General features: G+C 54.4%; 11 protein-coding genes and 1 non-coding gene across 12 annotated transcripts; 5 read left to right on the top strand and 7 right to left on the bottom strand.

Moving 5' to 3' along the window:
• Positions 1-26: 26 nt before the first annotated feature.
• On the top strand, positions 27-3,674 carry BDZ83DRAFT_741782 (uncharacterized protein; the record flags this gene model as incomplete). The annotated part of the gene is made up of 6 exons (XM_060513094.1): positions 27-1,353; positions 1,536-1,656; positions 1,737-1,780; positions 1,869-2,363; positions 2,421-2,957; positions 3,129-3,674. The coding sequence occupies exons 1-6, from the start codon at positions 136-138 to the stop codon at positions 3,672-3,674; spliced, it is 2,961 nt and encodes a 986-aa protein (XP_060363941.1). The 5' UTR covers positions 27-135.
• On the top strand, positions 3,592-4,496 carry BDZ83DRAFT_371670 (uncharacterized protein). The gene is made up of 4 exons (XM_060502639.1): positions 3,592-3,626; positions 3,676-3,813; positions 3,906-3,999; positions 4,060-4,496. Exons 2-4 carry the CDS (start codon positions 3,784-3,786, stop codon positions 4,362-4,364), a joined length of 429 nt encoding a protein of 142 aa, XP_060363940.1. The 5' UTR covers positions 3,592-3,626; positions 3,676-3,783; the 3' UTR covers positions 4,365-4,496.
• A 131-nt stretch (positions 4,497-4,627) lies between these two features.
• BDZ83DRAFT_579886 (siderophore iron transporter mirB) lies at positions 4,628-6,683 on the bottom strand (the record flags this gene model as incomplete). The annotated part of the gene is made up of 6 exons (XM_060505290.1): positions 4,628-5,183; positions 5,245-5,367; positions 5,429-5,681; positions 5,739-6,084; positions 6,140-6,410; positions 6,481-6,683. The coding sequence occupies 6 exons, from the start codon at positions 6,681-6,683 to the stop codon at positions 4,628-4,630; spliced, it is 1,752 nt and encodes a 583-aa protein (XP_060363939.1).
• Positions 6,684-6,841: 158 nt separating this feature from the next.
• BDZ83DRAFT_371665 (uncharacterized protein) lies at positions 6,842-7,963 on the bottom strand. Its single transcript, XM_060502638.1, has 2 exons — positions 7,669-7,963; positions 6,842-7,617 (listed from the first exon to the last, which is right to left on the bottom strand). The coding sequence occupies exon 2, from the start codon at positions 7,604-7,606 to the stop codon at positions 6,971-6,973; it is 636 nt and encodes a 211-aa protein (XP_060363938.1). The 5' UTR covers positions 7,607-7,617; positions 7,669-7,963; the 3' UTR covers positions 6,842-6,970.
• Positions 7,964-8,931: 968 nt separating this feature from the next.
• BDZ83DRAFT_652703 (uncharacterized protein) lies at positions 8,932-9,798 on the top strand (the record flags this gene model as incomplete). Its single annotated transcript, XM_060510548.1, has 1 exon — positions 8,932-9,798. The coding sequence occupies one exon, from the start codon at positions 8,932-8,934 to the stop codon at positions 9,796-9,798; it is 867 nt and encodes a 288-aa protein (XP_060363937.1).
• A 372-nt stretch (positions 9,799-10,170) lies between these two features.
• On the top strand, positions 10,171-10,254 carry BDZ83DRAFT_t171. The gene has a single exon. It is a non-coding gene; the product is annotated as a tRNA-Gly (tRNA).
• A 769-nt stretch (positions 10,255-11,023) lies between these two features.
• BDZ83DRAFT_579824 (thioesterase domain-containing protein) lies at positions 11,024-12,031 on the bottom strand (the record flags this gene model as incomplete). Its single annotated transcript, XM_060505284.1, has 1 exon — positions 11,024-12,031. The coding sequence occupies one exon, from the start codon at positions 12,029-12,031 to the stop codon at positions 11,024-11,026; it is 1,008 nt and encodes a 335-aa protein (XP_060363936.1).
• A 939-nt stretch (positions 12,032-12,970) lies between these two features.
• On the bottom strand, positions 12,971-15,243 carry BDZ83DRAFT_371569 (cytochrome P450 6A1). Its single transcript, XM_060502637.1, has 3 exons — positions 14,533-15,243; positions 13,348-14,413; positions 12,971-13,214 (listed from the first exon to the last, which is right to left on the bottom strand). Exons 1-3 carry the CDS (start codon positions 14,868-14,870, stop codon positions 13,035-13,037), a joined length of 1,584 nt encoding a protein of 527 aa, XP_060363935.1. The 5' UTR covers positions 14,871-15,243; the 3' UTR covers positions 12,971-13,034.
• Positions 15,244-17,117: 1,874 nt separating this feature from the next.
• Positions 17,118-18,544, bottom strand: BDZ83DRAFT_371549 (uncharacterized protein). The gene has a single exon (XM_060502636.1). The coding sequence runs from the start codon at positions 18,444-18,446 to the stop codon at positions 17,421-17,423; it is 1,026 nt and encodes a 341-aa protein (XP_060363934.1). The 5' UTR covers positions 18,447-18,544; the 3' UTR covers positions 17,118-17,420.
• Positions 18,545-22,175: 3,631 nt separating this feature from the next.
• On the bottom strand, positions 22,176-23,165 carry BDZ83DRAFT_753126 (uncharacterized protein; the record flags this gene model as incomplete). Its single annotated transcript, XM_060514307.1, has 3 exons — positions 22,176-22,439; positions 22,610-23,029; positions 23,145-23,165. 3 exons carry the CDS (start codon positions 23,163-23,165, stop codon positions 22,176-22,178), a joined length of 705 nt encoding a protein of 234 aa, XP_060363933.1.
• Positions 23,166-24,239: 1,074 nt separating this feature from the next.
• BDZ83DRAFT_753125 (uncharacterized protein) lies at positions 24,240-25,308 on the top strand (the record flags this gene model as incomplete). The annotated part of the gene is made up of 2 exons (XM_060514306.1): positions 24,240-24,270; positions 24,344-25,308. 2 exons carry the CDS (start codon positions 24,240-24,242, stop codon positions 25,306-25,308), a joined length of 996 nt encoding a protein of 331 aa, XP_060363932.1.
• Positions 25,309-25,930: 622 nt separating this feature from the next.
• On the bottom strand, positions 25,931-27,789 carry BDZ83DRAFT_579825 (dihydroxy-acid dehydratase; the record flags this gene model as incomplete). Its single annotated transcript, XM_060505285.1, has 2 exons — positions 25,931-27,656; positions 27,713-27,789. 2 exons carry the CDS (start codon positions 27,787-27,789, stop codon positions 25,931-25,933), a joined length of 1,803 nt encoding a protein of 600 aa, XP_060363931.1.
• Positions 27,790-27,882: the final 93 nt, after the last annotated feature.

Raw genomic sequence — 27,882 nt, 5'->3', positions numbered from 1 at the left:
GGGGGGATGGGGAAATTGGCTGCAGTGCTTGACTACCTATAAACTACCTTCATCCCAAGAAAACCGCTTGGGTGAACCCATTCTTGAGGCTCAATTCGTTCTACAACCTCTCTTCCTCTACATTGGAAAGCTAGAATGGGAGATCATGGTAGCTCTCCAACATGCCTATCAGCAGAGCCTCACGGCCCAGCTGAAAGGAGCCACGGAACGATTCGAGATCACGCTGCTCACTATTTTGGTTGCATCGAAATCGCTGACCGAGTCAACTATCTGAGCCGAGAGAAAAACTGGGAGCTCTGGGATCACGAGATCCAAATCGAGGCTGAGAGGCTACAGCAACGAAAGCCTACCACCAGTGAGGAAGAACGGCTAAAGACTGCGACAGAAAAAGTGGAAGCTAGAATCAAGAGTCTCGCTGTGAGCATCGAAGCGCAATACAAGCGAACGGATATTCTCCGAAAAGCACTTTCGGAAGTGAGATGTCCCCAATGCGAAGATCAACCTCGAGACAAGCACGGAGGGAACGAAGGGAATCCACACCCTCCTTGCGACCTGGTTCATCTTGTATCTCACAGTCACGAGGAATGGAAAAAGTCACGCAGTTACAAGAAGGGAATCGAGATCATCCGAAATTGGAAACGACATAAAACATCATCAGCACAGAGCAGCGATGTTGAGGATGAGCATCTGACAAATAGTCCGGATTTATCAAGCAATGGCCGGGCCAGGATGGCACCTGAGAGGGAAGAGGCTCGCAAGATCATCCGGAACGGCCACATCGATGTCGATTATGCTTTCGAAGAAGACGAAAACACGCCTTCGTACGAACTGGAACGAGATATGAACGGCTACCTTATTCAGTGGAAGATTTTGAGGCCTGGAGAGTCACGCAAGAAGCTCGATTCGAACACGCCAACCAAAATTTCCCCAACATCGCCCAATCCACCACAGCTCCCGTCTCTTCCCCCTTCCCCTCTTCAATCTCCTCGAACTCGAACAGCTAGAGCGCAGAGCGAAGCTACAGTTCAATTCGAAGCCACAGACCACAAGCCAAAGAGACGCCCGACTGGACCCAGTCGCCTGCGCTCTGGGACAATGCAATCCGCATCCTACCTCGAGCCTTACACAGAACAGGAGAAATATCTGGAGCCGTTGAGCGAAAGCCTTAGCGATTACCGTTTCAAAGGAAAGTTTCCTGATCAGAGACTGACATTACAAAACCTTCTCGACCCTACACCGAAGAGACCAGAGTTTCGGGACGTAATCCTATCTCGAGATCGTCCGAATAAGGATGGGAGTCCGAATAAGGATGAAAGAGTGCGGTACTTCCATATACCGCATAACAATATGCAGGTGAGGGCAATCATCTTGTTGACAAGAAACTTTCATGCTGATGTGATTTGGTAGTGGCTAGAGGTATGTTGCGATCTAAGCTCCCCGTTTTGTTCACTGGACTCAACCGGTTGTAGGAGGCCATCGCACGTTACTTCAATGAGGAATGTCCACTGGATAACGGAATCTACCGAAACCCTCAGTTGAAAACGCACAGCCGTATGGTATTACGTCCTGAATATTGGAGAGGTCAACAGCATGGCGGCAGACGCACATTGGTGCATGCTAGACATATGCGTGCTATTTGCGAGCGTATTTCGTCGAGTAAGCCACTTGATTTTGCGATTTGAGATTACTACATCGCGTTCGATAGGCGTTGGAATCATACTGATGCTGTGAAATAGGGATCTGGGAGGTGGAAGACAACCCTGATAACCTTGTCCTGTTTGTGAGTTACATGCTTGTGCAGTCCAGAGACGTTCAATGAAGCATCTGTGTTCTGAAGTTCTGAACTGATCGACGTTACATTCTAATAGATGCCCTACTTGCATTGGGAAGAAGATCGTAAGCGCGACAACATGGCTAAAATAATTGACAAAGCTTCGGAGAAAAATCGAGAAGAACATGAGAAGCAGCGCAATGACGCCCGTGCCCAGAGAGTAAGGGAACGTACTTACAAGCCAACCACTACCAACAACAAGCAAGTACGAAACTTGCTCGAGCCCGACCTTTGCCGTATCAAGCACCACGACAAAGTTTCTCCCATTCATAAAGAAAGCATTCTCAGTGCTTGGAAGAAGAACGCAGGCGGAAACCCGAACGGCAAGACTATGGCTGACGTTGCTAGTGGATTTGCATCAGAGGGTCCTGTTGAACATGAGCACGGCAGTGATGACCACAACTTGTGGTCTGTTCCCAAGCTGAAATGCTCCGACCATGGGAGGTTGCAGATTGAGAACAAGCTAGGGCAGTTTCTCTTGGATTCCGCAAGACTGTACGAGGCAATGTCCATGTATAGAGATCAGTGTCTGGTTGAGAAGTACCTTCACCACGATCCACCTCTACACCCCTGACGCACCCTCGACCAGTCTTACTACTGGACTCTAAAGACAACAAAAGCGAGAGACAGGGATCAGGTTGTCTACCGCGGCACAACTATGGATGAGAGGAACATCCACAGATTTCGAGAGCGCCGTGGAGACCCTGCACAGTCTTGCCAAGACAAGAAACCGTTTTGGCCTTCCGCTGCTCCCTCAAGCCCTGAGCAGAACCCCGACTTTGATGTTACGGACCCATCTGAAAGCAACTTTGGCCGTTACAAATGGGACGGTCACTGGACAAAGACCGACGAGGACGGCTGCGATCACTGTAGGGACGAGATACGCAAGGTGTCCAGGATTGTCATGGTCGACCAACTGTGGATGTGGATCTTGGACAAGCAGACGATCATCACCAGTTTCCCGAAAAGATACGGCGCGAACAAATCAGATCCCTCAGGGGTTCACAAGTCGATACGTACTCGTATCAAGCACGCTCGCAAAAACCAGATCCGATCTGTGTTTGATGTCGCGCTCATCATTCTCGATGAGTGCTCAAACACATTCTTCGACAGAACAAAAACACCAGTGAGTAATGCAATGGCCTCTTCTTTCTCTTGCAGAGTCTTCTAAAACCTGTTCAGGATCGACATCCGCAGGTCATGGATATATTCGCCGAATCCATCGGCACTCTGGTAGGCTCAACTTACTTGCTACATGTAGCTGCAATAACGTCAACTTGAACTGACCACTACATAGCAAAACAAACAAACAGTCTCTTTCCAGCATCTCTGGCACTGGACTGAGCAAGCCTCCAAGGTTTACCACTCCAAATCAGCGTTCGAGGACACTTCCCATCTCCACGTCCCGCTTCTCAACATCAACCCTGAGGGCAAGCTGCAGCGAGAAATAAAAGACATTATCGATGAGCTAGATATCATGATACATGTCAATGGGAAACAAAGGGAAGTCATCAAACGGTTCGTGAAGCACGTTGAAAACATCTACGACCCGAGTGGTAAGTGGCGGGACGAGACACTCAGCCCGGATGGCAATCGGGACTACTTTCGTTCCCGGTCCATTTCGCAAAGCGGCGAAGAGATCGGGTCTACAGAAGAGGCTAGGAAACAAGAGGAACGCGAGAAGGATGAGTTTACTTGGTTCCGCAAACAAGCATACGATCTCATATCGGATGTGGACGACCGAATGAACGAGCTCGAAAGCCTGCGTAAGAGCGCCGAGACTACATCGCAAGGCGTGGGTTCTTTTACCAATACCTTTGTTTACCCACACGCTGACCGATAAGATCCAGATCAAAGACCTTCTCGACCTAAAACAGCAGCAGGCTAGCATTCTGCAGGCATGGCAGTCGGTCCGACAAGCAGACGAAAGCGTTCGCCAGGGACGATCTGTCATGATCTTTACGATTGTTACCATCATATTTGTACGTTCAATTTCTTGGTTTCCTTCCATTGCCTTCCCATCCTCCAATTCCCCTTTCTGGTAGAGATTCTGGAGGCTAACAATGATGCGAAGCTACCGCTATCGTTCATGTCGAGTGTGTTCGGCATGAACAATAGAGACATTGGCGACACCAACATGTCTTTTGGAGACCAGGCAAGTTGGATGTGTGAGCAATCGAATCCCCATTGCTGTTAACCCCTCGCAGTGCACTGACAGACATCTCTAGTCCCAATATCCGCCAGTGTGATTTTCATCTCCATTGTATTCGCCTTTTGGACTTACCCGCGCACACTTTTCTGGTCTGCATACAAGCTCTTAGAGACATGGGTTCTTGTCACCTCCGGCTTCTATACTCTATATCTCAAGATTGGAGAGTGGAAGAAAGACTGGACGACAAGCGATAAGATCCTGAAAAGACTTGAAAAGAAAGTAGAGGGCATGAGAAGCAAAGTCAAAGACCAGCGTCGTGCCGAGCGCGAGAGGACAGATGCCAAGGTGTTGGAAAAAGGTGCAGGAGATGCCAAAGTCTGAGTATTGCTTGCCGGGAAAGGAAGAAGTTTTCTCTTATCTCGGAGGTCACGATGTCATAGCAGGGCTGTACTGATCGCGTAGGCAAGCTTCTCAGAACACCGTTCCGACTCATTGAGAAGGAATTTCATAGTGTGGAACTCACGTTCCTCGGATCTTCTTTACAGCATTCGTAGTTTGAACACGAAAAAAGTGAATAGCTATTCATGGGGTATACCAGATAGGGCAGGGTCAATTTCGACGAGTTCTTAGACATAGCCTGTACACTAAAAGACCTGACCCTTGGTCTGATGCACCTTCGCCACGTTGACATTCTTCCACAAAAACACACAAGCAAGCGCCAAAGGCATGAAAGCCGCACCGCAAATAACCATATGCCGCTGAACATCTCCATAAGCGTGCACAATACCAGCGCGAGCGGGAGTTCCCCAAGCATACGAAAGCTGCACCTTGATGTCCCCGTAAATCGTAGCAGCATCTCCCTTGTTGTCCTCGGGGAGGTACTTGATCAAGAAGTCGAGGAACTCGTTGGTCCAGATGGCGCCCGAGATGGCGCGGCCGATGGAGCGACCGACCGACGTGGCCAGGCCGATGAGGGCCAGCATCACGCTGATTTCGTTGTGCTTCACCACGGACATGACGGCGAGCTGCTCGCAGATGATGATCGTGCCGGCGGATACGGCTTTGAGGATCTGGCACATGATGATGTAGCCGATGTAGGTGTCGGGGGTGCGAAAGTGGATGAGGAGGCCGGTGGAGAGGCAGGCGACGGGGATGGCGGCGCAGGCGATCCACTTGTAGTGGTTGGTCTGACGGATGAGACTAAGAATATATGTTAGCATTGAAAGTTCTTTTGTGAGAGGTCAGGCATGGCATGGCTTACAGTCCTACGATAGGTCCCCAGGTACAAGAAGCAATCGTGTAGATATTGCCGATGAAACCAGCTTGGCTAATGCTTTGGCGATGCACGACCTGGAGGTACGATGAGAAGAAAGAATCCCACGAGCTAGTTGAGAATGTCAGCGATCGTTTCCTTGGGTTGATGTGAGAGGCGTTAGGTTAATTACCTGAAACTCAGCCCGATGACACCAGCCACGGCGGCCGATCCAAGGATAGTCCGGTCCTTCAGATTGACCCAGGGAACAAGAGGCGTAGTTGCGTACTTCTTCTCCCAGAAACCAAAGGCAACGAGACAGAAGATTCCAAGGATAATCATGGCAATGATATGGCCGGCAGCCCACTTCTTGGCGGTGTAGGATACCAAGCTGAACGGCAGCAAGAATAGGGAAAAGCCGAACATGATGAGAAACATGCCGACGACTAGTTTTTGTTAGTTCTTATGCTCAAGGTTCGACGATAAAGTTGTCTCAAACTTACCATCAAACTCCGTGCAGTAGAAGAGGAAGGACTCCTTAAGAGACCGGCCGCTCTGCTTCAGCTCCGGTCCTTGACCAAGCTTGTACGCCTTCCGGAGGTTCCACCATAGCATGATGGTGATCATGGAGCCAAAAGCGGGGAAGATGATAGCGAAGGAGCCGAACGCCCATCGGAAGCTGCTATGGTCGTTGAAGAGCTGCGCAACAATCGGACCGGCGAATGCATTGGCAATGTACGCAGTCGAGTTGAGCGTGTAGATAATCATTCGGTTCCGGATAGACGTGGTGTCGGAGATGAGGACGGTGTGGATATAGCCAATACCACCACTTCCAACAGCCCAAAAGACCTAGTTCGATAGAGTAAGTGACAAGTTGACCAAACAAGAAGGTAAGATGACAAACTTGGGCAGCGGCATAGGTCTCGACATTGCGGCAGACAGCCATCAAGATTAGACCGAAGCAGCAGAGGAGATGGGCCAGCATGTAGCCTTCCATGCGGCCGAAGATATTGAGGATCTTGGCGAGGGGCAACTGCGAGACACCGCTAGCCAGGCCAGAGACGATACCGGTGGTGGCAGTGAGGCCGTGACGACGGAACGATGAAGTAACGTAGGGTCCGAGGTTGCTGTTCATCTGCTGTTGCATTGAATGGGTGTAAGACGTCACCCAGATCCTAAAAAAAAAAAAAGCATCTATGTCAGTCTGGGGACCATCTGAGTCCCATTGTCTTGGATCGCACTTACAAGATGTAGGTAAAGATGAGAGCTCTCCAGGTCCAAGCCGTTGTAATGGCCTGGATCTTCTTGACACCATTCTGAGCCTCTTCCTTCTCACCCTCGACATCGTTGTCGGTGCTGATCTCCGTCGTTGTCTTGCCTGGTGTCTTTTCATCGAGGCTCTGGGTCTGGCTCTCGGCCGCAGCCTGCTGGACGAAAGGGGAGCTCATGATGGTCAACTCTTGTCACGGGACTTCTGACTTGGGGTTGCGAGTGTGCCTTGGGACGGAAGGAGCACAGTCTCAACGGCGAGAGTGTCAGCGAGGGTCCCGGGGTTATGTATTCGACTGGCCATGCAGAGCAAAATACAAAGTGGGAAACGATTTTCCATGAAAAGAAGCTTAACACGAAAGAACGGGCAGAAATGTTACGTAAATCCACTCTGCCAAACCATGGTTACCACCTGCAGCGGGATTGACAGACCGAACGAGACCATCTTTTCGAGGGTCCTTTTCGCTCAACATGACTCTGAAGGGCGACAAAATCCCGGCATCGGACGAGATCGTACGGCACAGCGAGTGAAAAACTTCACGTAAACCATACCCGGGCGTCTTGGTCCCCTCATCAAGCAGCGTGCCAGACTGCCCAGTCCCCGAATTTGCACGAACGTGATCCACACGTCACGACTTGGCACTGGGCAGCATCGTTTCGTTGGCTGATCGTTGGCTAACCGGGCGAATTGCTCGCCGCGAATGGGTGTCCCAAAGCGGTAGTAATGAGCCTGCTTCTCTAGATGTGGTTCCGCCAAGTGGGACACAAGACGTCGTATTAAAGACTTTTGCGCTACCATCTGCACTAGAAGCGACATCGCGTAGCCTAGAGCCCAGAGGCGGTTCCCGCGCTGGCCAACGAGCGGGCGGGATGTTGGGTCCCCCGAAGGTCGTATCGCGCCGGCTTGGCGCGTGTGCAATTGGACGGTTGGCAACGGATCAGATAAAAAACTTTGATGCTTGGCCCGCATGCAAGAGCGGATCTGATAAGATGAAAACGGGGCATCATCGGTGGGAGCCCGGGATCTGGGTGGTCCCAGGTTGTAACCGAGGGCATCCTTGGGATCCATTCTCGAAAGACTCATGGGGCGACAATGTAACATATCCTGCAACGCTGTTCTGCGGTTGGCTTCATCATCTATTGGTCATGGAAGTAAGCTTATACCTTGGTGGGTTTACGTGAACACGTCTCAGAATACTGCGTGTTGGGCATTTCCCTGAGCAGATCGCGCAACCTCACTCTACCTAGTACCTTGGGTCTCTTCGCGATGCCACAAAGAATCTCAGAGATTGCTTTCCCACTGAATATAGGAGGAAACATCTCTTTTGGACTCATCAATCTCGCGGTACTCTTTCAATGCGCTGCCTTCGTTGCGTTAGATACGTCCTTGTGGGTATTCAATGAAGATTTACAGCTCAAGAATCAAGCACTCAGAACCCTCGGTATTGAGATGGGGCAGAATGGCATCGACTCCACTTACTCTGTGAACTGATAGGCAGCGATAGCGTAAGGCAAGGTGACGGGCAGATGGTTCCATATGGCATACCTTCGTCTTTTCGGAATATTATTCGAAGCGCTCCCCAAACTCGGCCGAGTTCAGTCTAGATCCCATACCGACTTGTGCAGACAGGTTGCTTTATCGCCACAACATTTCAGATGCCGTGGTAGCTGAAGAAGGGATTTCCGTGGAGCTGGTCCTCGAGGCTGCGTCGTCGGAAACCCAATCCCGGACTCAAACCATCCCTGATATTGATCTGCCTGTCACGTCAGCTCCCAGTCGCGGTCTCTGTTGCAGCAGTGAAAACGTTCAAATCTGTTGGCGAGTTCCTCTCACTATTCTCATGCCAGCAAAGCTTCACCCTACTTAGTGTGGATGAGGCCAAGCGTTGCACGAGTTTTAGGTAGTCCCGGGCACATATTGACGACTGCAAAGACATTGGAAAGTCGAATCCTGAGCTCGGCCATTAATTTTCATCTGGTATCCTGAATCCACCCTGACAGAGGTCTTGCCGGTGACCACGGCGGAGGCTGCAAATGGCTTGAAGGATCGTTGTCCAAGGGACTGTCCGAGGGACTTGTGTGATGGTGGTCGCAACAAAGTTCACTCAGCCGATGGATGCGCTAAGCCACATCCGGGACCCCGAAAATCCCAGGCAACGACGAGTGGAGCCCCTTTTTGTCACTCTCAATCTTCGTCTTACCTGTCACTCATCTCCGACTGCTCAAGCTCGACAATCAAGATCAGAGGCCAAGGTAAGCGCAAGAGCGATTTTCTAAATAAACACAACATACAGAACACTGACAACCGAGTAGAAATCTTGGCGCGAATTGAGCTGAGGCGCTGAGTCTGCCGTTGGACCCCAGCAACCCATCAGCACCCCCGCGTAGATCCTCAACGCTCACAGCACCAAAGTGGTACAACCAACCATGGCTAACATCTTCCGCCAAGCCATCTCATGGCTCTACACCACCCTCGCCGTCTCTATCCTGGGATCATGGACCCTCCTCATCCTCGGCGGCGTCGGCCTCACAGCCGTAGACTCGAACCCAGGCCTCCTCCAGCTCATCGCTTTCCCCTCCTTGCTCACCTTCCTCGTTGCGAAGCTCATTGTCGCCGCCACGCCCTCGACAGCACTCCAGCAGCAACCACAAGCAAACGCCCGAAATACCCTCGCGGCTCCTGCTCCTACCGGCGGCGCCGGCGGTAACCTAGCCACCTGGCTCGCAACAGCAGACTACGGCTCCCCCCACGGCGCTCTCGTCCTCTTCCTCTTCTCCGTAACCTGGCTCCTCCAGCTCGCGCGCGTAGTCTTCGCCCTTTTTCTGGTGGTGCTCATGGGCGCCTTCTTCCTCTTTGCTTCCTCGCTCGACGCAGCCGATAAAGAAGACAAAGAAGCCGGCGGCGAGGGTCTCTTCTCCGACGACGACGGCGCGCGCAAGAATTTCACCACCGCGCTCGCCGAGTTTGAGGAGAAGGCGGGAATTGGGCTGGGCGATTACCTCGTTGATAACCCGTGGGTCGTCTTTCAGGTGTTCGTGGCGCTTTGGGGGATGATGAATCTGTTGCTCATGTATCTTTTCATGTATGCTTTTGGGGCGCTGAAGAAGGTGTTGACGACGCCGCTTGAGGCTTGGGCGAGGGGTGGCCAGGAGGCGGCGCCGGCGCCTGCTGTTATCTCTGGGAGATCTCCCCCGGCGGCGGCAGTGGCATCGGCGGCGGAGACAAGGGCCCCGGTGGTAGTCGTCGAGAAGGAGAGGGTGGTTGTGCCGGCTGAGGCGCAACCTGCGAATTGAATGTTGACGAAGGCAAGAACGAGGAAAGGGGTGACATCTAAATGGGCAAGAAAGAGAGGCAGACGGAGGGCGATCCATCTCTGGATCTGTAGACTCCCGTCGCCAAGCCGGGGCGGTGAACAAGCTCGGGCCGGGACTGGGCGCGTGGGGACTTCGGACTCAGCTCCGGGTGGGTCTCTCCGGCGCCTGCCCGCTCCACTTCTCCGGAGAAAGGCAAACGGGACAGGACAGGGAAGGAAGCAAACCACATGTACCTGCCAGGCTATCACCAATGGAATACAATGGAATCCTACACCCCGTGACCCCCAAACAGACCCGCGTCCGTCCAAGAGCTGCCTGTCCTCTGCCCTCAGTATCTCTCAATCAACCAAGGCAACCGTGGTGCAGTGGTTTAGCATTCCAGCCTCCCATTCAGGGAATCAGCTGGGGACCTGGGTTCGAACCCCGGCGGTTGCAATCATTCCTTTTTAAACTGCCGAAGTAGTTCTATTTTGATACCTTGGCTTCTTCCTTTTGCTCCGAGACCGCAGGACCGTGGCTGCCCACTCCTGACTATATAACGAGCCATGTTCGACTTAACTCTCGTAAGCATCTAACGAGATAAGTAACACGGGCGCAAAAACGAGTTCACCACCGGTGTGGCTACATCTCTGGCGCTCATGCTGGGATTCGACCTCGGGTACTCGCTAAGCCTGTCGTCGTGTAGGCTGGTTGGCGTATGTTTAGTTGACCTTGAACCACTCCACCACCCAACCAGGTTGACCTGACCCGTCGACCTAGACGGGCGCCTTCTGGCGGTGATAGAAATGGGACTGAGGGCGTTTATATACCCTTCGCGCTGGAATATGAGGAAGGTACGGTCTGGTCGTACTTTCCTCGCAGTCACTTCGTTCTGCAGGCCGTTCAACCTGACTGGAAATCGTCAAACCATGAAGAAGACCGAATGTGTCTGCTAGATGTGAATTCTCAATAATAACAACGGCATGGTATTGAGTCGGCGGAGGGGCTTCGTTCTATGATGGTCATCATATGTCCTGGCCATCTGCGTCAGCTTCAGTCCTCGGCCGAATGTAATCGCTGGATTTCAATCTCAATTAGCATTAAATCAATGACTTCTACTTGAACTTCTCCTTGATCTAATTGTCCCATGTGCCAAAAGTTCTTCCAGCAAAGTAAACCCACTCCACGCCATGCATCGCAAAGCACACACACCGATCCTTCTACCTCATATAACAGCTCCCTCCAAGATCCGACAAGCCTCGTTAATCTTGTCAGTAATCCCATCACAGTTCGTCCAAGCAAACATATCAAAATGGCTCCCCTCCGTCAACAACACCTCCTCCACAAACCCAGGGCAATACCCATCCCACCCAAGCTTCTCATCTCCTCGATACACATCCACGGAGCTGATGCCCTCGACCGGCATCGGAACATGCTCCTTAGCCTTGACAAGCACAGCTCTTGGCGGCCTCTCCCACATGACCTCCGCCGTCTCCTTCTCCTCCTTGGAGACGTAAAAGTCCTTCTCCACGTCGTCGCCGCCGGTGGCGCTCTCCCTTTCCACAGCAGTCCTCTCATCGGCATCACCATACCCAACGGCCTTGGGGACCTCAACGTCGGCCTCACCCGCAGCCCCGCACCTCGGCATCTTCCACACCCTCACCACCTGCCCCGCCATCTTCATCGCCCTCTTCGCAAGCCTCACATTCTTCGGCTCCTCCGTCTCCAGTTTCTCATCCTCCACAAACCTCCCAATCTTCACCTCCGAACCTTTGGGCCAGACAGGATACACGCTATCCACAAAGAGCAGCCCCACAATCTCAATATCGCGATCCTCCTCCCCAACCAACCTCGCAATCTCCAACGAAAGCAGCCCGCCGAGACTCCACCCGCCCAACAGAATCCTCCTCCTTTTCAGCCTCCCTCCATCAGCAGTCGTAACATATGAATACGGCGCTTGGGCGGGGAACTCCCTCCCCTTGGTAACCGTATTTCGAATCATTTGCAGGTACGCCGCCGCCATCTCGGGGACGCCGCCTTCCCAGGGCACGCCGGAGTGAAACCGCGGGTTTGCGATACCGAAGACGGCGCGGCCCGCGAGCTGGGAGAGGCAGTGGTAGGCAAAGGTCGTGCCGCCGCCGTCGTGGATGAGGATGAGGGGCGTGAGGATTTGGCCGCGCGAGGTGGCGGGTTGGATGACTTCGCATTCTGCTGGGGCTGGATGGGTGCGCATCTTTGGGGTTTTATGAGGGTGCTGATCCCTCGGTGTGTCTTTTCGTGATGAGGGTTGGGTCCGTAAGTGAGGGATTTTGCAGGATGGTGAGGTTGGTGAGGATGAGTTGACGGGATCGCGGGCCGATCTTGAAGTCGCAATCGGAGAGTGCTGACGATGATGCGGGGATTCCAGATCCGAACTATTTCGCTCACTCTCTTCCGATTGACACAGAAGATGACGTTGAATAAGGCAGGAACTATGGGAGGGTGAGAAATGTGAAAAAGAGAAGAATTTCCGCGGCGTAATATACACGGGGGAGACAACGTTCAGTGAGATTGGGAGGATGACTGAGGTTGAGGTTGAGAAGAGGAAAAAAAAGATGAGATGAGATTTGCGCACGTCGCAGAGTCGCTACTGCGCCCACCTTTGCAGTTACAGCTTACCTACAGGTTCTCGAGCACATGCGAGAGGGACGCCGCAGGATACAGCTGCGCCCAATAGTACCTAATCAGCACATCATCCATCAGCCCCCAGTTCCTCCAGTTCCAGGCCACAGGACTGTCTGCAGCGGGGCGCGGGGGGGATTCCATTCCCTTCCGCATCGGCGTTCGGCGGTCCCGTCTTCGGAGGGGGAAGGGGACCCACCGGTTCGGGGGTTTTTTGGTTGGTACCTATGCTGCATTTATGTCGCCGACTCGGGGGCCGAATAGCACCCTTTCCTGATGAGGGTAAGAGATGATAAGGATCACGTTTTGTTAAAGACTGATATACACGCCTTTTGGAACATCGGTTGCATCTCTTCACTCATAGCAATGATCTCGAATCAACACCGTCGTCCAAAGATGGAAACCGACGCCCAGGCTGAACTCCATGTAAACCCCCTGTACTTGTAATAAGACACTAAATGATGACTGGAAAAGAAACCCCCGATTTACTTTTCTTCCATAATTGCTTCATAACTTGATTCCATTCGATGCAATCTAGTTTAACTATACTCCCATCATCAACTTCAAAGCCTCTCCTACGCCCTGAGTGAATACTTCAAAAACAGCTTCTCCCTTGGCTTGGACGCAGAGTGCTTGTTCCGATCCACAGAGTCCTCGGGCACCCTTGCCATCTTGTTCCCCTTGGCGTCCACCAGGTGATAGTCGAACCTCGCGACGAAGAGCGCCGTCGTGACGGCCATTTCCATCTTTGCAAACTGTTTTCCGGATTCGTCAGCAAACATGTCCATACGAAGGGCCAAGCCCCAAGACCCTCCCGAGGTGAAGGTGTCTGGAGAAGAGATAGCCAGACAGAGTAGGAGATCATGCAACACCAAAAGAAACACTCACCCTCATCCCAAGACACGGATGCCGTCCAGCACCCCACCCAATAAACGCATGCGGATCCTTCTTATCCTCCTCCCGCCCAGGCAAATACCGTCCCGGATCCCACCGCAACGGCTCCGGAAAGAACCCCGGGTCCATGTGCGTGGTATCAAAATGATACACCACATACGAATCATTCGGCACAACCTCACCGCTCCCCCCAATAGCAACATCCTTCCCGCTCCCGTTATACCGGAACCCGCACCCCGTAATCGTATGCCGAATCGTCTCCTTCAACCCCAAATCAATCATCGGAAACTCGGCCTCCCACGTCTCCATATCGAGCCTCCCCAGAATCTGCTCCGCCGTCTCCTCCTCGGACCGTCTGTGCCTCGCAATCACGCCGTCCACCTCCTTCTGCACCTCCTTGTACCACCTCTCCTCCGTCGCCAGGAAACACAACAGGTACGCCGCGTTGATCCCGCTGTTAATCAACCCCGCAAACAGCGCGCCGACGATAAACGCAACCATCTCGACCGTGCTGTCCCCGTTCTCCATCAGATACTGCAGCGCGTCGCTCCCGGGCACCCCGCGGTCTTTCCTCTCTTTAATCACCTTTTCCAGAATCATGTACATCTGCGCACCGCTATACACCCTCCTCAAATGACCCACCGTCGGCATCCAGGGGAACATGACTTTCGTCGCCGTGCTCGCGCCGTCGATCCCCTCGAATATCCGCAGCACGCGCTGCAACAAATCCTCATCCTCGGCAATCTCATCGCACCCGACCATGCGCATCGTGAGCTTGAACACGAGGCGGTACATGTCCTCAAACGGATCGCTGATGCCCTCCGTCTCTGAAGAACCAGTGCTGTGTGCGACGGTCGAGGTCTTGCCGATGCGGGCGGCGAGTTCGTCCATCGTGTCGCGCGTGTCTTTGATCAGCAGCGGGAGGCGCGTGTCGAGGAGCTCTTTGCGGAGGAGCTTGACGAGGTTGCGGTTGAATTTTGCGCCGAAGCTGTCTTCTTCGGCTTGGGTACCGTTTTTAGCGACGTCGATGCGCGGGGTCGCGTTGAAGAGGGCGCCGTATCTGTGATGATGGTGTTAGTCGAAGTCATCACCAACGCCAACCATCTCCCACTCCCGCTTCCTCTCTCTCCCAAGACCAAAAGAAAAGGCCAAGACAAGAAAAGAAAGAGTCACACTCACCCCTTTGTAAAATCCAAATCGCGACTCTCAAAAAACACATGCCGCCCCGCGTCTCCCGACAACCCCACAATCCTCATCTTGCCAAAATAAAAGCTCCAGTTCCCGAATCGCCCGAACCGCGCCCCTTCCGCCAGAAACGTCCCCCGGTCTGTGAAGAAACGCGGCGTGCCGAGGACGGGCCACCCGCGCACCACCTTGGGCGCATTGCGCGGGAACGAAGGGCGGTAGGCGAGGAAGCCGACGGCGTAGGCGAGTCCCGTGAGGACGAGGACCCAGATGGACGTCGGCCAGCGTTGGGGGTGGAGGAGGGTTTGGGTTGCTGCTGTTGCGAGGGACATTGCGGCGACGACCCTTTCGACCGTTTGATTCGTACTGTTTCTTGCCTGGGTTCCTGGGGCTGTGCGGGAGCTGAACCGTCTTTCTCGTAGATCGTTCACTCTCTGGCGATGTTTTCCTTTCCGAGGGAGCCTGACGAGCTCACAAAGATGAGATGAAAAGCTCCGAGAGACGACTTCAACAGAACAAAGTTGCAGAGGAGAGAACAGAGAAAGTCAGAAAAGAAAAGGCAGGAACGATATCAGTCTGCGTAATAAGAGCAGATGGAAGTGGGTGTGGCTCCAGCTGAGACGAGTCCGTTCGAAACGCTCGGGTAAAGAGGAGCGAGGGAAGATGGGACTAACACCAAGTGATCACCACAGTAAAGTATGAACTAGCTGATACCTATCCTTGTCATTGAGAACTCACAGACATCAGCACTTTTCCCTAGTACAGATACCTAACAAACCTGGGGCCTGCGCTAATGTGAAGCCGGGCAAGCGTGGCAAGCTTGCGGGAGGAACTTTGGAACCTAGAGTGCGAAGAACCTTTGTTCCTATTCTTCCTTGCTGTCACTTCGAACCCCTCATTCTCTCTCTCTCTCTCTCTCTCTCTCTCTCTCTCTCTCTCTCACGAAGCGTGTCAAGCAAATAATCAGGTAGATCCCTACTCTACCAACGCACCATGCTGGAAAAAAGGAACACCCCAAACGCTTCTCAGCTGTGTTGTCCCGCGCAAGCTTCCTGGATTCCCACTTGACCGCACCAGGTCCCTGGATTCCTGTGTAGCCGCATAGTTTCTCAGAAAGATGTCGTGCGGCGTGGCAAAAAAGCCAAATCATTCCGTCAAGGATAAGAGCTCCGGCGGCGGGAGAATAGAATTATACCCGCGCCCGCTGCCCTCTTCCTCTTGACGGGTTCTTTTGGGAGGGGCGTAGGAGATGATGAACGTCCGCCCCCTCGATGACTTGGGGATCCATTGAAATGCTCACGAATACGCAACTCCCAATTGGGCAAAGCTCCCCATAATTCACAGGTCCCGCGATCTGCTTCCCTCGCTTGGCGGACTGCATTCCTTTCGCAGGGCCTAGCCTGGCACCTCAAGACTCGAGTAGCTACCTTGCCGTGCTTGCCTAACATTAGTATTGCATTTTTTGAATACCTACTGCACTAGCTGCAGTCTGCAGAACCAAGCACCGGGGAGGCATATACCTCTTCGCCTCGGCGCTTGACTCTCGAGTGCTCATCTGTACCAACCAACCCAGAGGCCGGGAATACCAAGACATCTCTCCCCAAGCATCCCCAAAAGCCCCCCCCCCCCCACCGCCGGATCAGCCGCTAGTGGCAGACGGCGCACGGCAGATGCCTTAGCCGAAGGTGAAACTTTCCAAACGTTGAGAGGGGCAGGCAGGGGTATGGGCAGGTCGGTTGGCATGTTTTGCTGCAGACGTGCATATCCGTTGCCGTTTGGAGATGCCATCCTGGGCACACTTTGGGAGCTTGAGCCAGCTTTCCTCGCGTATTCGCACTTGTAAACGAGTTCGGCGAGGCGAGGCGGGCGCATACCGTACCCAAGGTACGGATACGTCGTTCAAGGTCGGTTCACCGCCATGACATGGAAATATGGTTGATGGCATCGGTTGGAAATCCTCGGACATGGAGCTTTTTTGAGATGGGTCTCTTCACTCTAGGGTATCATCCGATCTACGGAAGACTACTCGTACACTAGAAACTGACCGTAAGGTCAAGAATTCGAGGCAACGTACATCTCGCTCGTATACCTCGGTTCTCTTGCAAAGCTCGTCTCCAGGCTTCATTCTCCGCGTTCTGGAAAACTTTGGATTTCTCGTTCTTTGCTTTGTCTAGTACATTGCATCCCACCCGTCCCTACCGGTGATGTAGAAAAGAGACTTTGAACCTGCGCCGGGATTTGAATCAACCATCCAACGGTTCCCTCCCTTTTCTTCATTTCCTCTACTGACGTCTCTAATTAAACTTCAACTTGCATTCACCCAGACAGCCGCAATACCACCCGTTCATACCAACCGTCAAACCATACACTCATCCATCCCTTCTCATCCATAATCCAGACCTGGAGAAAGACTCTACTGGAGCCCCATCTTCCTCGAAAGCTCAGGCACTTGTAGAATCATCGTGGGTTTATTTTCCCACGTTTGGGAAGGGACGCGGTGGGTTTAAGTCGGTGACGCATAGCATAAACAGACCTATCCGAGACTCATCTGTAGGAACACGCGAACGCCAGCACCAGATAGTTTCACAATCCCATAGCTCGAGCAAGCCTGAACACCTCAAGCCAGGTCAAGAAACCAAGTTCTTGAAATCATATACTTCTAGTCAACAACCTAAAGAATAAGGGGTATCGTCTAATAATGCATGCTATGCCACCATTTGGATCCTCACAAGGCCCTCAACGGTCCGGACCAACGTCTCCCGTCAGACTTATGATCTAACACCACCGAGGAGCAGCACCTTTCCTCTCCATCACGGGACTAATACCAACATCCACAACATTGCGTCCAACAAGAACCATCCAGCCCCAAAACCAACAGCTCACTAAACAGCCTCCCAATCCATAGCCTCGACCATGAAATCAAACTCATCCTCTTCCATCTCGACAACCCCACCACCTAGACCAGCACCGCCGGCACCACCACCAACACCACCAGCCCCCATCTCCGCCTGCACCCACTGCTCCGCAACCGCATACCCAGCATCGAACCCGGCAAAGATGTACTTAAAAATCCTATCCAGGTCATAGCTCTCCAACGGCGCCGTCCCAGCCCTCTCCCTCGCCGCCATGCTGCTCCTGCCGCCGTTCCTGTTGCCGCTGCCGCTGCCGTCCGGGTCGGCAGGATCCTCGGCATACTTCCATCGATTCCGCAGCTCCTTGGCCCTCAACAACTGAAACACCACCTCTCCGCTCCCCAACGCCTCATGAAGCGGATTATCCTCCTTCTCCAACGCCGCAATCACATTCTGATGATACGTATGCGTCGCCTGCTGCTGCGTCCCATTCCCCTGCCTCGCCGTGGTCATCGTCGTCGTAGTAACCCACCCGTCCCGCGAGATCGTAATCCCAAACACCCCCATCAAATGCACCAACGCCCGCTCCAGCAGCATGTAATACTCGTAAAAGTCGAGCTTGAACATGAGCTCCGCCTCCTCGGCGTCCGTCTCGCCCCCGTACAGCGGCGACCCAGGCCGTGCTATGGCGTGGTGGTACCCGTGGCTCAGGTACGGCAGCTTCCACTTCAGTCGGCGGACGATTTGGATGTACCGCTTGAACTCCTGTTGCGCCGAAGGGCCACCGCTCAGTCGAGGTGTGTGAGAGATGGGGGTTGTGTTTGTGTTTGTGTTCCCGTTGCCGTTGCTGTTGGGTGTAGCCGAACCAGGCGTGGAGGCGGTCGTGGCGGGTCGAAAGGCGCCGTTCTTGATCGGGGAGGGCGGTCTCGGTGCGGCGGGTGTGATGACGGAGGAATGGTACTGGTTCGACTGGTATTTGTACGAGGGTTGAGCTTTGCCTCGGGCAGCCCAGATGGAGTCGCCCAGTCCCTTCTTGGTTTTCGAGATGCCGTTCATTTCGAATATGGGAGCGTCGGTCGGCAGGGCGTGGGTTGAAGCGTTGCGTGTCGTTGCCTCTCTCTCGTTTTCGGGGTCGCTTGCGGTCGTCGCTTATGTCTTGAAGGGCCTCTGGGCACAAATGATCGATGATAGATCTTGCGCTTGAACAGACACCACGGAAATTGTGTTCGACCCCCAAGAAATCGGACGATGGCTCACGACGGAAACTGGAATCCGAATTGAGGGCAGGCTAGTTCAATGGCGTTGGCCAGATGGACAAAAACGATAGATTGTAGAGACTGATGGTTGGAAAGAATGTTTGCGAGAAACAACGTTGTCTGTGATGCGACAGGCAACAAAGTAATCGAAAAATGCACAACGGGCGTCGGCAGCCCCTTTTGTGTCTCACGTCGTTGTTGGTTTGGCCGGCGTCTTTCGACCTTGGCAAAAGCGAAGCTGAGAAGTTGGAGGGCGAGCCTGTGAGGTAAGGTAATGGATGGTGGGGTTGGAGCATTGGCACGGGCAGTTGCAGCGGGGAGACGCGCCTGACGCGTGCCAAGGGAAGTAGTCACGCCCTGGAAGGAGGGGCCCTCAGGTCATGATGCCTTACATGAGGCCCTAAACACACTGAGACTCACCTTTCCATCACCGTCCACGAATGCCATCTCCACTTGCTTCACATCATCACTCTCATACTCCTATTGAGTGTGTACAAAGTGCCCTTGGGCTTGTATTGTATGTCGGAATCGTACTCGTACGTATTTCTAGGATATACAGCTTCAACAATGCCCCGCCAACCACGCAATAAATCCTCCAACGCCGGGCCCAGTTACTGTGACTCTGATCCAAGAACGCCTTCGTCAGCCATCCGGCCGGTCTACTACGCCTTCTTCGTAGCCTTGGCTGTGCCAATATGGGTATTATGAACCTGCCGGACATTAGCATCTTTCTCTCATACAAGGGTGTTTGCAGCCGGCTAGAACTCACTTTGGTAGCAAAACGCAAACTCGTCACCGTCTCCTTCAGATGCGCCTCCAACGGGCTGACCATCACAAACATGAGCGTCTTGCTGTTACCCCCAAGAGAGTACTGGAGCAGATGCGTCAACTTGGAGTTGCGATATGGGATGTGCCCGCTCTTCTTGCCGAGCGCCTCAATCACATCGCCGAGACACGACAGAGACTTGTTGATGTTCTGTGTCTCCCTCATCCTGGCGCCCTCGGCCTGCGAGTGTTTGAGCCGCTCAGAACCCGCGAGATCCACCAGGTTCAGTGTACCCTCGCACCGCTCTCCTGTTGCCGAGTTGTAGCCAGACAGCTTCAAGATGAAGACGCTGTGCGACCGCGACGACCGCTCGTTGGCCTTGGTAGCCGCCACCGATCGGTTGTTCTGCGCCTCAGCGAGCATCACCTCCACCGTATCAGCCGAGTCAAGAGACACAGTCTTGCAGTTGAGCACTGCCGTCTGCTTGCGGGCGTCATCGTGGCGGATCTCAAGCTTGCGCACCCTGCCGTCTGATTCGCGGCTGTTGGGCGTCAACAAGTCGTTGAGCTCCTCATTGTACACCTCAATAAAGGAGCCCTCCATCTTGTAGGTCCACTGCTTCTCCTTCAACTTGGTAACCGTGTCGTAAATCATGTGCGTCGCGCGAGGAATCATGCCGTCCGCAGAAGACATGGTGTGCGTCTTGCCAGATCCCGTCTGGCCGTAGCAAAAGATGCACACATTGTAACCGTCGAGTGCGCTTTGCACGAGCTGCGAAATCTCGTCAAAAACATCTTGGTTCTGGGCCGATGGGTCAAACACCCTGTCAAACTCAAAGTTGATGTTCTTGTTCGAGACATCGCCAAAGCTATTGACTTCCTGCGTCTGCAATGCGATCTCGGCAGATGTCTTCTCATCGGGGAAGGTAACCTTGGCCGGCGCACCCTCTGACGAACTCAGTACAGGACGGACTCTGCACATGACACGAATATTGCCCTTGAGCTCTTGGTACTTGTTGAACAGAACGCGACGTTCCGTCTCCTCTTTGATGAGCTTCTCCTCGGCCACTTGGGCCGCCTTGAGCGCTTCTTGCAGTCTGGCTTCCATGTTGGAAAAGGAGTCCGACTGAGCCTTACTGTCTGACTCGAGAAACTCGACATGAGACTTGAGCGAGTTAATCTTGGCCTCGAGGGTGACGTTGGAAGCAGAGAGTTCCGAAATGCTGGCTTCGAGTCCCTTCTTGAGACTTTGCTCGCGGTCCAAATCTCCCTTGAGTGTCTCTACTACGCCTCTCATTTCCGAAACTTCTCTGTCCTTTTTCTGAAGGATGGCGTTGAGGTCTTGTTGCTCATGACCAAGCCGTGTTCTTAAGTCTTGCACCTCCCTCGACTTCTGGTGACGCTCTTCCTCGATTTCAGCCTTGAAATGTCGCTCGAGAGCGTCCAAAGCCTCACGATGAGTCTTCTCCGCTCGTTGTGTCTCATCCTTGAGCTCGCGTCGCAGTTCGTCCAACTCATGACGGTGCTTCCGAGCCTCGTCCTCGAGCTCATACTTGTGACTGCGTTTTGCCGTCTCGGATTCAATTGTCAGTTTTTGCATCTGCTCGCGCATGTTGTTGATTTCATTTTGGAAATTTCCATTGCGGTCTTCGATTTTGTCTCGTTCCGCTTCGAGTTCAGATACTGCCAGCCGATTAGTTCAGTCCGCGCTAATGTAGCTCGTCGTCCGAACTATTACTCACTTCTCTTCTTGTACATCTCCACTCGCTCGTCCATCAACTCCTTGTCGGAGAGCATGACAGTCATTGACTCCTTCACCTGTTTAAACTGCGAGTCAAGCTCGGCAACCCTGCCTTCGACATCCCAGCCTACGAATTGAGTCAAGTTAGAATCTTTTGTGAGAAAGTGAAGTCTAGAAGGAGAAGGGGATCTGGCTGGGGATCTCGAGTCCTTGATGGCCATGATTGTTTCTTCGAGTCTTTCCATCATGGCCCTCGATCGCTTAGAATCTGGCGAAGGCGTGACAGGATCGGTCATGCGACTGGCCTGCCTCTTCTTGGGCGACAGATCTGGCGGTTTCATGAGGGCCCTGCGTGATGACGCGCGCATGGTGACATTGTCCGCTTGCGCGATGCTCGCCATAGTCGAGATTGAACTGACGCTGGTGTCTCCCCCATGTTGGCTGAAAACCACTTGATCTTCATCTTGTGCTGAGCTTGTCGTACTGGCGTCGTCCTTGATGGATAGTGCGCCAAACCGACTGCTAAGAGAAACTTCTCTGTGCGAATGCATTTGTGACGTGTGACTGGCATGTCTAGCCTTGCTAGGCTGAAATTCAAGGGGTCGCAGAAAGTTCAGTCGCTGGGTATGCAGAGCCGTACCATGCTGTTGTTCTATTGGTCCATCAAACTCTTCCTCTGATCGATGACCGTATGCCGTGCGTGGTCTCGTATGCGGATTGGTGTTTCGGGTCCGGGACTGTCCGTGTACCGACTTGGAGTGAGCAAGGGAGGACTTTGCACGTTCATGGCCTCGTGGCCCGACGCTCGCGGAGAAGCTGCTGTTTTGATTGTATCGTGATGTCGTCGTTCCATTTCGAGGTCTGATGTTATCTGGGTTTTTGAGCTGCTACGAGTCAGCATGCAAACTACATGTGGTAGTAGTGAGCGAGCATCGGGCGGTACACAACGCAGCTCATCCCTGTCGTCCGTCTCGTCGTCGCATTCCATGGCCTGGTAGCATTCGGCGTCTTGGACCTCGGTGTCTAGAAGGAGTCGAATGCCGCTACGTCTGTTGTCGCCGTCGCTTTGTAATCCCAGCCACAGTTGTAGTCTACCGGAGACGCTGCGCAAATACGTTGGTGGAGGTACTGAGGAACCGTTTCGAGGACGAGAGCGTGGTCGACTGAGGGTATTCTGGTCCCGGGGAAGCGGGAAGGACGCAAGCAATCTTTGCCAGAGGAATGGCCGAGGAACAGACTGGATGACAGCCCGCCAGATATGCCGTATAGAGCGGTACAGGTGCACCGCTATCCAAATGATCGTCCGAAGACCGTCGAGCCGGAGAACGATGCTAGAGGCCGTAGTCGATTCGGGGGCCATGTCCAAGGAGACGCTTCGACGTCGATGGTTCGGGATGAGATGCGAGGTGGATGATTCACACAGATGCAACGGACTGCAACGAAACTGGGGAACCTACCTCTGCCAATGTCGACCCGGGCACCCGCCTGACAGAAGGGGCCCTGGCGATGCCAGAAGCACCCGCGCCTGCCGCCGCCGAGGATGGCTTGGTCGGGTATTCGCCTGCCCTCTCGGCGAGGGTCTTGTGGTGCTTGGGAGCCGAATGCTCAGCTGTAGAAGGCACAGTCAGCAGCCGCAACCAGTCATCCCAGCGCAAGCCGGGAGGGTAGTAGGACCAACCTGGCTTGGGGACCTCCCTCTTCAGGTTCATGGCGCTATTGAGGGAGCCAATCTTGGATGCGCCCGGCGGCGGTATCATGGACGGGTGCGCGCGCGCGTTGCTTTGCGCTTCGTTCATTTCGGAGAGGCCAGAGGTGAAGGCGCCTGGTCGTGGGAGGTTGCTGTGAGGGCGCATGACGGAGGATCGGAAGTGGTGCTGCTGTGAAGGGGGATGTTGTTAGCTGCGTATGGTCCATCGTGGCTTTGCTATATGTTGCTTCCACTTTGCGACCACTGCCAAAGCTTCGTATTCCGCACGACAAAGAAAGACATACCGTATTCTCCGCAGTGTCCATGTTGAGGATGCTGTCTACGCGACGAGCGACAACGGGTATGATGATGTGGGACACGAGGAGCAGCGCTCCAGTTCTGGACGCGGTAGGAGAAGACGTTGTGAAGTTGGAGCAGGCATGCGGCAAGGAGCAGCAGCAGCAGCAGCGGGAATGGCTCAAAAAAAGAGAGAGCCCAAAGCTATGATTGCAGTATGGGGAGGGGTGTGGGTTGTCAATCGTGACTGGTGGAGAAGTGCATCACCAGGGTCTGAGTGTTTACTGTGAATTGTGTACACAGTCGAGACGCCCGCCACAGCTGCACACAACTGCGGCGGCCGGGGGGGTGGCTGGCTGCCCGGGGCAACGGGGGTTGTGCAACGCTGACATAAGGCGATATCTTAGGTAATCACCAAGGCTGCATCTGGATTGTCACTCGACGCATTGCTGCCTGAGGCTTCAGCCCACGAGAATATCCGAAGCTTCGCCGCAGGTCAGCTTACCTCAGCAGAATCAGGTGCAGCTGTCCTGATGTAGTAAGCGGTCGCGCCTCCTCTTATCACTGCGTGCCACTGCATCTCCGTCCCGCAGCCACCTCTGGCGCAACGCAACGTGGTGGTTCGCTTTTTTTAATTTTTTATTTCTTTTTATTCTTTAAATTTCACATGTCACTGCTGGCCGTCCGCCGCACCATGACGTTGGGAAGCTCATTCGCCAGCTCACGTCGCATCTGAGATTTGTTGTCTCGCTCGCTGCTGCTGCTACTCCTCCCAACGGACCTGGAATTCAGTGCTGGGAGAACCACGGCGACCACAGAGTTGCGTGACACGAGAGAGCAGCCATTGCCGGGTCTCACTCCATTTTCTGTTTCTTCAGCTTTCCCCTCCTTCTCGTGCTCTTCTGTTCTTCTCAACGTCCTTGCGTGGATCCGCCCTTGGTACGCCAAGGTCCGACTAAACAAAAACACCACGACCGTTGCGATCCGGAGCCTCATGTCGCGGTGATCAACCCGCCTCTACCTTACTTCTCCGCTCTCCCCATCAGCTTGGACTTATACGACCATTTTGTCCCACCGTCACACCTCCCACCACATCTCCCACAATGGAAAAGTTTAGCCAGTTCCGCGACAAAGGTAAAGACAACCCCCCCCCCCCCAGCCCGTAGATCACACGATACCCTCAAGACTTCATACTAACATCCAACAGGATCGGGCATCTCGCCCTTCATCCCCGTCAAAACAGCCCTCTCCCCCCTCTCCTCAATCTTCCACACCTTCCTCTTCTTCATCCGCCTCCCCCTCTTCCTCACCTACGCAGCAACCTACTTCCTCTTCCTCCAACACCTATGCCCCTTCCTCCCCGTCGCCGTCCGCAAAGTCCTCCTCTGGGGCATGATGGGCATCCCGGGCATCTGGTGGGTCGACCTCCAGCTCGACGGCGTCCGCCGCGGCACCCTCGCCGACCAGCCCCCGCAGCGCTTCCCCCACCCCGGGTCCGTCATCGCCGCAAACTTCACATCCCCCATCGACGCCGTCTACCTCGCCGCAATCTTCGACCCGATCTTCACCATATCCTACCCAAACACCAGATCCGTCGAGCAAATCTCCCTCCTCCGCGCCGTCTTCTACGCCCTCGCCCCCGTCCGCTTCGCACCGCCGCCCTCCTCCCGAAAACTAACCGACCTCGCCGCCCTCGTCGCCCGCTACCCAGACCGCGTCGTCGCCGTCTTCCCCGAAGGAGGCACCACAAACGGCAAAGGCGTCCTCCCCTTCACACCCTCCCTCCTCGCCGTCAGCCCGGAAGTCCACATTTTCCCCGTCAGCATCCGCTACACCCCCGCCGACGTAACGACCCCCATCCCAGGCCGCTGGGCGAAATTCCTCTGGGACTTGCTCTCCCGCCCGACGACCTGCATCCGCGTCCGCGTCGCAGAGAGTATCCTCAACTCCTCCGCCGCCCAGACCAACGGCGTCTCGTCGTCTGTGGCCGGAGACACCGCGCAACGAAGAATTGGGGCTGGAGGCAGCGATGCGCCGGCGCTCTCGGTCGAGGAACAACGCGTGCTGGACAAGGTTGGAGAAGCGCTGGCTAGGCTGTGTCGGAATAAGCGCGTCGGGTTGACGTTGCGGGATAAGGCTGCCTTTATCGAGGCGTGGAACGGGCGGAAGTGAGAAACCAACCCGGAGCCTCTCACTATCCCACAATAAAAGCGGAGGAGAGGGAAGGGAACGGTAGTTTGGCAGGTTGGCGGCCGTCGTGCTTGTCCGTTGTTACGTTTTTGCCGTGAGGTATGTGTGTTATTGCATAGCTAGGAGCTTCGGAGGTACTTGTCGCGCCATGTCTACTTCCCCCGAATCGGCGAGAAGCCAAGGACGAACCAAAAAAAGCAGCATGGGCGAGCTTCCATCAAGGGGAAGCCGTCGTGTAAACGTGTAGACGTAATCCAGGTGTGGACGTTTTGTAGTGTGTTTTACGTATACCACTAGTATTGACTTCATATTGAACCATCTTGGCCTCCATTTTTATATCAACACACGTGTTGCCAAATCTACTTCTTTCATATGGCAGACGTAAACCAACGTGAAACAAAACTCCGATTCTGGGGACTACCTTTTCCGAAGCCGTACAAGAAGATGGTATAACAAGTGTAGAAGAAACCTCTAGTAAGAAAAAATTGAGGAAACAAACCCCGCCGCTCCCTTTTTGAATTCCGCCAAAAAGAAAATTGACCAAAAATTAGGAGAACCTCCCCTCTTTTCCCCCTTCCTCAAACCCAGACAGACACCAAAGGCCTTAGATCTTGCCGTCCGTGACGCATCCAGAGCTGGCATCGCTCACAAGAGCAGAGTACTTCTTCAGCGTACCCTTGGTATACTTGGGCGGCGGCGCCGTCCACTTGGCCCTGCGCTCCGCCATCACCTCATCCGACACGTTGGTATCGATCACCCTCTTCTCCGCGTCAATCGTAATCTCATCCCCGTCCTGCACCAACCCAATCGGTCCGCCCTCCATCGCCTCAGGCACAATATGTCCAATCAGGAACCCGTGCGAACCGCCAGAGAACCGTCCATCCGTCAACAGCGCGACATCCTTACCCAGTCCGGCGCCCATGATGGCGGAACTAGGCTTCAGCATCTCGGGCATACCGGGGCCGCCCTTGGGTCCCTCGTAGCGGATGATGACAACAGTCTTCTCGCCCTGCTTGATCTCGCCCCGCTCCAGGGCCGCGATGAAGCCGTCCTCCTCGTCGAACACGCGCGCCTTACCCGTGAAGACGAGACCCTCCTTGCCGGTGATCTTGCCCACGGAGCCGCCGGGCGCGAGCTGGCCGCGCAGAATCTGGATGTGGCCCGTCGGCTTGATGGGGTTGCTGAAGGGGCGGATGATGGGCTGGTCGTCGGGGAAGTCAGGCGTGCTGGCGACGTTCTCTTTCATCGTCTTACCGGTGACGGTGATACCGGAGCCGTCGATGAGGCCCTCCTTCAAAAGGAACTTGAGCAGGCCGGGGGTGCCGCCGATGCGGTGCATGTCGGCCATGACGTACTTTCCAGAGGGCTTCAGGTCAGCCAGGAAGGGCGTGCGGTCCGAGACGGCCTGGAAGTCGTCGACGGTGAGCTTGATGCCGACCGAGTCGGCGATGGCGAGCAAGTGAAGGACGGCGTTCGTGCTGCCTCCGAGGATGTTGACGACAACCATGGCGTTCTCAAAGGCCTGGCGGGTCATGATGTCGCGCGGGCGGATGTCCTCCTTCAGCAGGTTCTTGATGGCGGAGCCAATGTTCTCGCACTCTGCCTTCTTGGCGGGATCCTCGGCGGGGCTGCTGGAGCTGTGCGGCATTGTCAGGCCCAGCGTCTCGATGGCGGTGGCCATTGTGTTTGCGGTGTACATGCCTCCGCAGGCGCCGGAGCCGGGGCAGGCGTTGCGGATGATGTCGAAGCGCTCCTCCTCCGTGATCTCGCCGGTGATGTACTGGCCGTAGGCCTGGAAGGCGGAGACGATATCAATGGACTCGCCGCTCTTGCTGCAGCCGGGCTTGATGGTGCCGCCGTAGACCATGATGCTGGGGCGGTTGACGCGGCCCATGGCGATGGCGACACCGGGCATGTTCTTGTCGCAGCCGGGCAGGGAGATGTTTCCGTCGTACCACTGGCCGTTCATGACAGTCTCGATGGAGTCGGCGATGATCTCGCGGGACTGGAGGGAGTACCGCATGCCCTTTGTGCCCATGGAGATGCCGTCCGAGACACCGATGGTGTTGAACTGGTAGGGGATGAGGCCGGCGTCCTTGACGGACTTGCGGACGAGGTTGGAGAGGTCGAGCAGGTGCATGTTACAAGGGTTGCCCTCGTACCAGACGGACGAGATGCCGACCTGGGCCTTGTTCATGTCGTCCTCGGAGAGGCCGGTGGCGTACAGCATGGCCTGGGAGGCGCCCTGGGATTTGGGCTGGGTGATGTTGGCCGAGACCTTGTTCAGCTTCTCGTCGGCGCGTCGGGGCGCGGTGGAAGAGAGGAGACGTCTATAGAGGTACTGAGGTTAGCTATTTGCCGTTGATGGTCCATTGAGGGCTCTTACGCATGGCTGGCAAAGGTAGGACGCCTTGTCGCAGCTCTAAGAGCTTGTGACTGGCGGGCGATGGACCGGGAGAGCATTTCGTCGAGGGTATCACCGGGAAGCCCCAGGAGACGACGCAGCGGAAGGGGGTGAAGGGAAAGGAAAGGTGAGGCGTGTGTAAGAGAATGTTG

The sequence above is a fragment of the Colletotrichum acutatum genome (assembly GCF_030867785.1).
Source record: "Colletotrichum acutatum strain CBS 112980 chromosome Unknown BDZ83scaffold_59, whole genome shotgun sequence".
Lineage (NCBI taxonomy): Eukaryota > Fungi > Ascomycota > Sordariomycetes > Glomerellales > Glomerellaceae > Colletotrichum > Colletotrichum acutatum.
This window is presented reverse-complemented; position numbering and strand designations above follow the sequence as displayed.

Excerpts from the sequence above, each read along its gene's own strand:
- BDZ83DRAFT_371670 (XM_060502639.1), top strand. The coding sequence starts at position 3,784 with ATGATCTTTACGATTGTTACCATCATATTT. Across the intron at positions 3,814-3,905 it reads CGATTGTTACCATCATATTT|CTACCGCTATCGTTCATGTC; the intron begins GTACGTTCAATT and ends AATGATGCGAAG. Across the intron at positions 4,000-4,059 it reads AGACCAGGCAAGTTGGATGT|TCCCAATATCCGCCAGTGTG; the intron begins GTGAGCAATCGA and ends AGACATCTCTAG.
- BDZ83DRAFT_371665 (XM_060502638.1), bottom strand. The coding sequence starts at position 7,606 with ATGTTACATTGTCGCCCCATGAGTCTTTCGAGAATGGATCCCAAGGAT.
- BDZ83DRAFT_371569 (XM_060502637.1), bottom strand. The coding sequence starts at position 14,870 with ATGTCCCTCGCAACAGCAGCAACCCAAACCCTCCTCCACCCCCAACGC. Across the intron at positions 14,414-14,532 it reads GATTTGGATTTTACAAAGGG|ATACGGCGCCCTCTTCAACG; the intron begins GTGAGTGTGACT and ends CCATCATCACAG. Across the intron at positions 13,215-13,347 it reads ATCCGTGTCTTGGGATGAGG|TTTGCAAAGATGGAAATGGC; the intron begins GTGAGTGTTTCT and ends TCCGGAAAACAG.
- BDZ83DRAFT_371549 (XM_060502636.1), bottom strand. The coding sequence starts at position 18,446 with ATGAACGGCATCTCGAAAACCAAGAAGGGACTGGGCGACTCCATCTGG.